The sequence below is a fragment of the Amblyomma mixtum genome, chromosome 4, assembly GCF_055824585.1.
Source record: "Amblyomma mixtum isolate Tamu chromosome 4, ASM5582458v1, whole genome shotgun sequence".
Taxonomy (NCBI): Eukaryota; Metazoa; Arthropoda; class Arachnida; order Ixodida; family Ixodidae; genus Amblyomma; species Amblyomma mixtum.
In genome coordinates this window covers 6,976,268-6,987,435 of record NC_143015.1, presented here as the reverse complement: position 1 = coordinate 6,987,435, position 11,168 = coordinate 6,976,268, and the positions used below count along the sequence as shown (strand labels likewise).

Genomic DNA, 11,168 nt, shown 5'->3' with positions numbered 1-11,168 from the left:
ATATTCTAATAGAAAAGCTGGGCACAAGTGCAATAGCGCGCCATACAGTTTGCTTCATGACACTGAATTTGATTTTCTTGACGGTTTGCATGGTCAGGTCATGTTTATTTCCCGGATATAATGTTTACGCATTTACAGCTTTTGTCCGGTCACAAAGTCGTCAGCCTCGATCACACACACCATCACACACCCCGCACACCGGACACGTGCGCTTCCCTCCTTCAACTCCCGCGCATTTCGCGCACTTCCTCGCGCTCACCATGCTCCCTTGCGGCTGTCTGCGCCAAACTATGGTGTCAGGGTCCAATGACCTCTACCGGTTCCTTATAGCACTTAGTGATGAATCTCGTGGTTCTCCTTTGATTTGCATGGTTTATGATCGTATTTTTGTTTCTTGAACCCTTGTTCCGCTTTAATGGTCCGGGAGTTACATTTTACCATTTTTTAATTATATGTATGATCATTTGGTTGTGTTCGCTGTTGGCTTTTTATGTCTGTGCTTATTGTCAGATCCGTTGGTTTCTTTCGCATCGTTCTGTTAGTCATTTCATTTTAGACCTTTTTAACCGGAAGCTCTTTTAGATGTTTTACGTTCTAAGTCTGAAAGACTGGTAAGCATACGCCTTTGTTGCCAGCCTGCTCTTTTAATTTTGCGGTTCTAGCTTTGGTCCTTGGTTTGCAATTTTTTTTATTTGATCACGTTAATATTTATCATCATCCCAAGACTTGTTTCTTACATAGCACTGGCAACGCAGAATTCTGTTCTTTCGCTTTTCATTCTTTTTGTGGATTTGTATTCCCGACACTTGAACTTGTTCCTTTTTCCTCGTGTTGTAGGTCTTGATTTTTTCACGGTGGCAGCGTTAGAGACGGGGACGAAAAGAAAGGACGAGCGCTGGACAAGCTTGCAAATGATGCGCCGTCTCAGTAGCTGATTGTGGGTCTCCTGGACCATATACATACTGTATTGTATATATCCTTTGGTTGCTTTTCCCGAAATAGAGGTGAAAGTTAATGCCCGTCCCGTCTACTTCTGTGTCTTCGACCATGTCTTCACTGCGCTTCCTTTACGCTAGCTAGGGTCAGCTAGGCTCAGCGTCTTGGGCGTCGCCTGGCTATAGAGCGAAAGCTCTACTCCTCCAAGCAAAATCCCAATGTCAAACGTGGCGCACGTTTCACCTCCAGCCGGCGGAGAGGAGGTGTGTCGTGTGGTGTCGCGCCACGTGACCCGCTGCGGTCAGGCGTCGAAGTCGCGCTCGCTCAGAACCTCGCCGCTGGAGTACCACGTGACCAGTGTCAGCTGCTTCCATGGAGGAAAAAAAACTGAGGAGGGAGCGTCCGGCGACAACCTTGAAGCCTAGTCTTAACAAGTAAAGATATAGCAAAAAAAAAGAGAGTGTGCCCCCCCCCCCCCCCGTGATCGCACCACGTGATAGCGTGCGGTAAAGTCTAGCCCCGCTGCGCGCGCGCATGCGCCGATTAGCGCGGCAGACTAACTGTAGATCAACTTCCTTGCTGTAGACGCCCGCGCCGCGGGTCGCGCATACGCGCGCACTAAAACATACCGGAATCAAAACATAAAGGACCGGCTCGGAGAGCGAAAAACTGAGGGAGAAAACGACTTCAAAACACTCGGCTTGCGAACCCTGGCCGCGTGACGTCATGCTCCCTCCTTAGTTTTTTTTCCTCCATGGCTGCTTCGCCCGCGCTGGTCCCGGTTCTGGTGGTGCTCTCTTGGACCTTCGAGGAGTGCGGACGTGTGTCGCGCGCTCTCCCCTCGCACCGCTGCCTCGCCGTTCGCGTCAGTCGCCCCTCAGACTCTGGTGTGGCCGGTCGTGCGCGCCGCTCGCTCCGTCCAGTACGCTAGCGCCCGCCCAGCCGCGCCGCACGCTGCCGCTATTTATGCTTTCCACTTGTCACTGTACCTCTAGCATCACTGCTATGAAAAGTTCTTTATCGCTACCTCTGCTTTCACGCCAAAGATTTGTTTCTTTCTTGTGCCTTTTCATAAGATCTACAGTAACAATCCTGTCCTAAATAGCCGGCTGCCAAGTCCCCCTACATGTTTCAGGCCGCACTGATCATCGCCATAAAGTAGGCGTTCCTTTATGACACACTAAACGTAGTTTTTATTCCTTTGTCCCCAGCACTTATCAGACGTGGAACCGCTTACCCAGTTATGTAGCTGGCATTGCTGACTTGAATACTTTTAAGACTACCGTATGTAATCGCCCCTTATGGTTGGTTGGTTTATGAGGTTTAACGTCCCAATGCGACTAAGGCTATGAGAGACGCCGTAGTGGAGGGCTCTGGAAATTTCGACCACCTGGGGTTCTTTAACGTGCACTGGCATCGCACACTACACGGGCCTCTAAATTTCTCCTCCAAAGAAATTCAACCGCCGCGGCCGGGATCGCCCCTTATAAATTCTGTTAACTTCTCTTGTATTTATTCTCGCTGTCATGTCATTTTTTTGCCTTATCAATCATTAGTTTTTTTCTTAATTTTTCTCTTTTTTTGCCGCCTTACAGCAGTTATTGTTCTCTTGCTGCACTGTTCGTTACCAAATGTATATCCTCCCACTCCTCTCCGTAAGGCCTTCGGGCGCTGAGGGTATACAAATCAATAAATAAGTTGCCCGCCTCATCTTCTAAATGGGATTTGACGGAATAAACAAAAAGCCACGTTTGCTGGAACGCCCAGGGAGACGGGTGCTGGGTAAATTTACAGATTACCTGTGCCGTGCCTACCGGGAAGTGCCCTGTATTGCCACCTCAATACTGTCGCCTCGTGCAAGACGAAAGTTATTGACTCACAGTCAAAGAACAAGGCAAAGGCTTAAATTTGCTGCCTTCCAACTTCCGCACCAGAGATTTCCACCCTGGCGTGGAAATTGCCGTCTTCTGGACAACGTCGCCTTGACAGAGGCACCTCGCTTCGCTTGTGGGGTTGCTGTGTGCCCTTGAAGCGAACGCTAAGCAGGAAAGGGTATGTGACGGACCTTTCTCCCCATCCAGTCGGAAATGGGTTCTTTGTTGGGTTTCGGTTTAGGGATACCGCGGTGGCTCAGGGGTTATGGCGCTCCTCTGCTGACCCGAAAGACGCGGGTTCCATGCAGGCCGCGAAAGTCGAATTTTTATGGAGGCGAAATTTTGGAGGAACGTGTACAGTGCGATGTCACTGCACGTTAAAGAACCAAGGCGGTCGAAATTTCCAGAGCCCTTCACTACGGCGCCCCTCATAGCCTTAGTCGCTTTGGGACGTTAAACCCTCACAAAACAAACGTGTTCAGTTTTGGGTGCGGATAAGTGAAAGCGAGGTAGAGCGGGTTATCTGGCGCCTCGCTTCTTGGGTGCTCTTGAAGGCAGCTAGCTGATGTCCATCTGAAGTTACTGCAGATTAAACTGCCCCTGCCATTTTCCCTGTCTGCAAAGGATATCCCGTTGGGCTCTAAGCGGTGCGGGCCGGCGCTATTATTTTTTATTCCTTTTACTCGCCCATCCTAATTTTTGTCTGCAAAGAATGAGTACCGTCTGTAGACGCAAGTTTTTGGCCAAGTTCCGTTGGAAAAGAAGTGTGGTGCTTGTTGGGGTCGCCACCTATGAACTTAATAGTGGCGCCCTCTAAGCTGAAGCGCCGCTAGGGGGTTTGGAATAAATCACTTTTGTGTTTGGTCCTGGAGCGGAGTGGTCGTCTGGCTCTCTTCTTTCTCACGGCCTCCCGGCACGACAGCACGGGAACGCCCACGCAACATGGTGTCACAAGTGACAGCAGCGTGAAAAACCAGTCTTAAAAGCAGCTCGCAATGACCGCCAACGGTGAACAGGTGCTCCCGGAAGGCGCCCAGCAGGCCCAGTGGCTAGGCCTCACTCTGCAGCCGCCAGACGCGTTCGACTTCTGCAACCCTGCAAGTTGGTCTTCATGGAAGTCTCGCTTCGAGGACTATGCCGCTGTCTCCGGACTACGGAACGCTCCGCAAGACGTGCAAGTACGTACGCTTCTGTACTGTATGGGCCCGGAAGCTCGCTCGCTGCTAGACACCTTTTCACTCGACGCTGCCGAGTTAGCCTCCTACGACGCAGTTGTCAAACGCTTCACGGAGCACTTCGTGCATCCCTGTAATGAGCTCTATGAGTCGTCTCGCTTTCACAAGCGCGTTCAACAACCTGGCGAGAGTGTCGACACATTTTACGCCGAACTGTTCAAGTTAGTCAAACGTTGCAACTACCCGTCACCGGCGGTGGAAGAACGCTTGGTCCGGGACAGGTTTGTCGTTGGATTGCTCGACACGCGTCTCTCCGATAAGCTTTGCTGCTCCCCGAAGCTAACTCTAAAAGAAGCTTGGACGCAAGCTCGTCAGTCTGAGGACGCGGACAAGGAACGTTCACTCGCACAGGCCACCTCGCAAAGCATGGTCAATATTGATGCTGCGACTCAGAAGTTTTGGCGACGGCCGTTCGACGACAGAACACGGTCAATGGACGCGAAGTCGGAACGCTATCGTGACACTCCGGTCTGTTTCTTCTGCGGCCGCGCATATCATGCACGCTCGGAGTGCCCGGCAAAGAGCTCTATCTGCAACAGCTGCGGTAAGAAAGGTCATTTTGCTGAAGTTTGCCGCTCCAGGAAGTCGAGGCAGACCAAACTGAATGCTATCCAAATGCATGCTCTCGAGACGCCAGCTGAAGCCAAGTATGTGGATATCACAGTCGACAACTACACAACTCAGTTCAAAGTAGAATCGGGTGCCGAGGTTTCCGCAGTTCCAAGTGACTTCCCCGGAGTCCCGGCGGAGCTCGCCAAGGTAGACGCTATGTTGACAGGGCCCGGTGGCCAACCTCTGCGTGTACGGGGTTCGTATTTGGCACAGCTATCTTGGCAAGAAAGACCAGTTCCCAGCGTATTTACGTCATTGAGGCACTTTCAGTACCTTTACTGGGTCTACCAGCCATCCAAGCTCTTCAAGTTGTGAAATTTTTGGGTACTGTCAATACTCCTCAGCCAACGCTTCATGCGGAACTGTTCCATGGCCTCGGCACGCTCAGAGATGAGTACACCATTCGCTTGAAACAAGATGTTGTGCCATTCTCACTCAGTGCACCTCGACGGATACCAATCCCGCTGCGTGAAGTTGTTCGCCAAGAACTTGAAAAACTCGAAAGCGACGGCGTCATTCGCCGTATTGATAAACCAACTCCGTGGTGCGCCGGACTGGTGGTAGTACCAAAAAAGGATGGAAAGTATCGTTTGTGTGTGGATCTGACTCGACTAAACAAAGTGGTTCTCAGGGTCCGAGAAGGGTCCGAACGCTAGAAGCAGATAGAGGCGGCTGCTCGTCACCAGAATGCCTCCTCGCAACAGAAAAGCTGGTGGCAACCTTCGGGGCTTCAGGTGGGCGCAGATTAAGCGGAATCCCCCTGTCTCCTTTTTTTAAAAGAATGCAATGCAGGGCCACTGACTCATCTCCTCTCACTCTAGTTCCTTCTTTCGGCACTGCAGGAAGAGTATCCGTAAACTATACTTCTTAACACATAAGCTTAAAAATTCTCCCCCTAGCGTAAAATTACTTGCTTACAATTCACTAATCAGATCGAAACTCGAATACGCATGCGTTGTCTGGGACCCGTTTGCTAAACGCAATATCACCCGCCTAGAAAAGGTAGAGAGAAAACCTGTTAGGTTTATTTACTCTAAATTTTCCCCGTATGACTCGCACTCTGAAATAATGCAGGGTAATGGTATTCAATGTCTTGCACAACAGAGAAAAAATTTACGTTTGGAATTTCTTTACTTGCTTTGGAATCAAGATCTAGCTATTAACCCTGCCCCACATCTGTCGCCTTCGACGTCGAGGTATGCACGCCACTATCATTCCAATTCTCTGACGCCGTATTTGCATGAACAGATTTATTCAAGTTTTCTTTTTTTTCCACGCACTGTAACCGTCTGGAATGATCCTTTCATGCCTTTCGCCACACTTTGACGTTTATTAACTGTTATTATTGTTTTGCTTGTCATTTAACCCGCGCTGCTGGGACATGTACAAGGTTTGCAGTATTGAATAAAGAAAGAAGAAGAAAGAAAGAAAACGCTGTCTGTAAACTAGGATCTTTGGTGCGCAAAACGTTTCTTATAAGCCAGCTTTCCTGCAACACGCCTGTCCCTGGTCGGGCCAATGTGACGCCAAAGGCGTGTGCCCGATGGGCAAAAGCGTCCGCTTTCGCTTCTGAATCGGTTTTGCGAGGAGTCTCCCGATTAGGAAACCCACACCATGCGTCGCACCCCTCTCCAGATTGTAGCACTCGCAGTGCGCAGCATCTCTTGCCCATCGGACCAGAAACACGTGCTTTGACGACGTAGGCCTACAGGTGTCTATTCTGCAAGTTGTCCATCGAACGTGGCACCCATCACAGGCCGCCTACAGGAACCCTTCGGGGAAGCAAATGGTCCGGTCAGCGAAACAGCTGCCACTGGATCCCTGTAGGAAATTAGTGTTACCCCATTCTGAGTCCGCGCAACCTGCGACGAGACGTCGGCAAAAATCGTGCAAGCACTCAAACAGGTTCGATGGTGTCACCTCTTCTGCGACTTATCAGCGTGCTTGGGGGGGGGGGGGGGGGGGGGGGGCAAACTACAAGAAAGCTGTCCTGTCGCGCCGCGTAGGAGGCTGCGTCCTTCGCCACCCCCATTTCGCTTATTCCTCACGGCCCTGATGAGTGAAAGCGCGCGGTGCGCGTCTTCCCACAAGTTTGGTTTGGTTTGGTTTATTGGGCTTTGACGTCCCAAAGTGACTCAGGCTATGAGGGACGCCGTAGTGAAAGTCTCCGGAAATTTCCACCACCTGGGGTTCTTTAACATGCACTGACATCGCACAGTACACGGGCCTCTAAAATTTCGCCTCCATCGAAATTCAGCCGCCACGGCCGGGATCGAACATACGTCTTTCGGGCCAGGAGCTGAGCGCCGTAACCACTGCGGCACCGCGGCGGGTTCTTCCCACAAGTGGCGCAGGGACTGACCGCAACAATCCTGGCATTCGGTTTCCTTAGCAACTGCTGAGCAGTGCTGCTCAGCAGGCCGGCGTTCGCAAGCGCGCACCCGAGCTTCGTTGTTGTTGTTGTAGCCTACGTTGTTGCCTAGCCTGTTGTTGTTGTTGTAGTGGCACATACCCACTCTGGGGGATCGGCCAAGAATCGGGTGGAAAAGGTTGGTATTCACCTGTACGTAGTAAAGGCAAAAGGAAAGCACACGGGAGAGGAACACCGGGGGAGTCTACCACAAGAAGGGCACGGAGAGGATGAAAAAAAAATAATAAAAAAAATCAACAAAACTAAAAACAAATAATAATAATAATATCCATAATATATATATATATATATATATATATATATATATATATATATATACAGGAGTTTGGATTGGAGAGAGAAAGAAAGAGAAAAGAGAATAATTCTAAAAAAAAAATGAAGCATAAAAAGAAAATACTGAAAGCTTTAGCAAGGTAGTCGATGAGGTTCCAGCAAGAAATTTTGAACAGCGTCACAAACAGACCTGTGGCTGAACCCAAGTGTGGTGGCACCAAATGATAGCAAGTGCGGGCTGCTCAAACTGAGGCCAAGTTGCTGTAAGGGCAACTCCAGCAGTCTTCTTCTCAAAGAGGTGAAACGACGACAATGGAGCCAAAAATGATCGATAGATTCAGGCTCACGGCAAAATGCACAGAGGGGAGATAGCGCCAAACCAGATCTGTGCAGATAGAAATTTAGAGGGGGGATGCGGCAGCGCAACCTCGTCAGAGATACTTCTAGCTGCCGAGATGGACAAATTTTCCTGCTCCATGAATATTTCAGATGCTGATATTCCACCGATGTTAAAAGTGTTGAGTCTTGCACGCTTAATAACGCTCGACGCCGGAACGTAGATGCTGTGATATACGCTGTAGCCGGGATGATGGGCAACACAGGGCCGCCTAGGGAAGCCTTTGCAAGGTTATCCGCGATCTCATTGACAGTCACGCTGCTGTGGCCGGGTACCCATATCAAGTGAACAAGGCTCAAATGCGAAGGAAGAAGCGATAAAAAAGTGCTTAAAGTGTGACTGTCAACATGCGACGCGAGGGACGAACACAAAGATAAAGAATCGGTAATGACTGCCACTGCAGAAATAGAAGGATCAAGCTTGCGCAGAGCAAGAACTACTGCTAGAAACTCAGCTTGAAAAATAGGGGTGTAATCCGGAAGGCGCAGCGAAAAGGACCAGTCTAAACTCGGACAGTAAATTCCCACCCCTGCCTTTTCGTTGCACTGAGAGGCATCGGTTGCTATTGCAATTTTTGTAGGTAGGGACCTTAAATGATCCTCTAATAGACCATTTAAAATACGGGGCGGTAAAAGTTTCGCGTTTTGAGGAAAAATGTTGTCGAAAACAATGTGGACAGAGGATCCACTGCTTAATGCTGGAAGGATGTTGTAAATCTGCACGTTTAAAGGCTCAAGCAGCCTTTGCACGAACACAACCTGTGGGGTATGAAAACGAGGCCAGTGGACACCAAAAAAGGAGGTCGGCTGGCAACAGAAAATGCTTTGCGAACGGTGAAAATGGGATTCAAAGATTTTGAGGAAAGTCTGCACAGTTAGAAAGTGAAATCGGGTTAACAGAGGAGGAATGCGGGCCTCAAGGTACAGCACATTGGTAGCCACGAATTTGGGGACGCCAAGGCACATCCGAAGCACCTCCCTCTCCAAAAGGATGAGAGGACGAAATTTGTATGAAGCCGAGCCTGAAAACAACACAGAGCCAAATTCTAAAATTGGCCTAACATACAATACGTAAATCATTAGAAGCGTATCCCTGCGCATGCCGTACCTGTGACTGCATAACCTCCGTAACATGCCTGCGGCACGAGTCCCTTTTACAGCAACATGGTCATTGTGAGGCCGCCATGTGAGTTTGTCGTCATAAATGACGCCCAGGTATTTTAGGGATTGAACTTGAGGAATTGGTTGAAATTTGCATGAAAGAGAGAGCACGACAGGATCCTGTAGAGGAAAAACAAGGACGGCACACTTGTTAACAGTTAATGAGAGGTGTAAACTGCTCAACCAGAGCTCAAGAGAACTCATATATGATTGCAACTGATCATAGAGGGAATGTATATCAGGCGCAGCCGCAAAAAATGCTATGTCGTCCGCGTAGACGTAAGTGCGAACATGGTGGTGGAGAGGAATGGAGCTCATGAGAATATTAAACAGCACCGGCGAAAGGACAGCTCCCTGCGGAACACCTCTCGTCTGTTTGTACCTCTCGGATTTTACCCCATTATGGACGCAGAAGAATTCCCTGTTATAGAGAAACGCAGATATCCAAGCAACTAAATATTCCGGAAACTGTAGGGACTGTAGCCTGTGTATTAGGATGGAATGCTCTACACTGTCATAAGCTTTAGAGACGTCGAGCGTAACCAAAGCAGCATACAGGCGTTGACGACGAGCTAGAAGAATACGACTCTCAAGATCTACATGTGCATGCCATATCGAACATCGCGGCCGGAAGCCGAGTTGACACGGGCTGAGAATAGTTCTGCGGTCCACAAAGGCAGAAACCCGCATAAGTAACACCCTTTCTATTAATTTTACCACGTTTGATGTTAGAGAAATAGGCCTAATATTTTCCAATTCATAGCCTCCGCCCTGGTTTTTAAGTAAAGGGATCACCTTGGCCAGCTTCCACTCAGAAGGGATCCAAGCGAGTTTGATAGAATAGTTGACCAGGTGTAACAAAGAGTTCGGAGACGCCTCAAATAGAATCTTGAGCATCTTTGAAGTAACACCATCAGGACCGGGAGCAGAAGCTGGTAATCTTTGAACAACTTGAGAAAGCTCCGAAAGAGTAACTTCAGTGAAATAATTATCTGGCGTCCTGAGCGCAAACAACATGGGACGCAAAGGAAATAGAGACGAGAACCGCTTATGCAAGCCCGCGGCAATTGATTCAACCACCTCGATAGCTTCCTTTGGAGACATAACTAATGACTGTAAATCACGAGAAGGCAGGACCTGTTTCCTGGACCGTAAAAAGCCAAATAATGCCCGTCGGTTGCCTGACTTTGAAAGAAAATCAAAATGTTCAGAGTCATATTTCTCTTTCGCACGAGAAACTGTGCGTTTAAAGGTGGCTGCTATGAATTTATAATCTTTCCAGTTATTTGGGCATTGGTTATAAAGAAGCTTTTTCCATGCTGCCTTCCTCCGCCTGTAATCCCTCGTACAGTCCGCGTTCCACCAATGATTAGAGGAATTCCCATTTGAGGGCCGCACCAGGAACTCCGACTTTTCCGGCAATCCTCTAAAGCCAGGCATATGCTAGTTGACTGGTGATCTTCGGCGGTGTTAGAAACTGACGCGAGGGCAGAGCGCAACATCGTCTCAAATTTGTCATAATTTACATGCATCCGCAACGGACGAGCCGCAGGAGTTACACGACATAAGATATCAAAACGAACAGGTATATGGTCACTTGAGGAGCCGCAATCAACAGTCGACCAATTCATTATGCCAATTCCAGGACTGGTGAATGTAAGATCTAAAACAGATTTAGACTGAGCGCAAAGGTAAGTGGCTGATCCAGAATTTGAACACGTAAGGCTGTTATCAGAAACCCAGTCCCAAAGGCGCTTCCCACATAGATTTGTGCGGTAGCCCCAAGACACATGGTGTGAATTGAAATCGCCAGCCATGAGAAGTGGGTTTCCACAGCTAGCGAGAAGCGAATCTAGAGGTCTAGTATCCTGGACTCCATAGGGGAAATAAACATTTACTAAAGAAAATGGGGAGCACCCAGGAAGAAGAAAGTCTAATGCCAAAATCTCACAGTCAGGGGACATTAGCTGAAAAGATACCTTAGCCTTGTGGCAAAGTTTTGAAGAAACTAACGTAAGCAAACCCCCTCCTCGTGACTGGCGATCTAGACGAAATGAACGATAATTTTTAAAGTGAAAATGTTTGTCGGCTGAAAGCCACGTTTCTTGAAGAATAATGATATCCGGATTAAGCTGGGAAGAAATACAGTGTAAATCTGTTGAAGCTGTAAGAATAGAGCGACAGTTCCACTGTAAAACTCGCAACGACGCTATGGTTTCGAAAGCAGAGCAGCAGCAACTGCCTGCTCTA

General features: G+C 48.8%; 1 protein-coding gene across 1 annotated transcript; it reads left to right on the top strand.

The window, feature by feature from the left end:
• The first annotated feature begins 3,717 nt into the window (after window positions 1-3,717).
• Window positions 3,718-5,089, top strand: LOC149345574 (uncharacterized). The gene has a single exon (XM_089585249.1). It carries the CDS (start codon window positions 3,806-3,808, stop codon window positions 4,970-4,972), a length of 1,167 nt encoding a protein of 388 aa, XP_089441375.1. The 5' UTR covers window positions 3,718-3,805; the 3' UTR covers window positions 4,973-5,089.
• The last annotated feature ends 6,079 nt before the right edge of the window (window positions 5,090-11,168 follow it).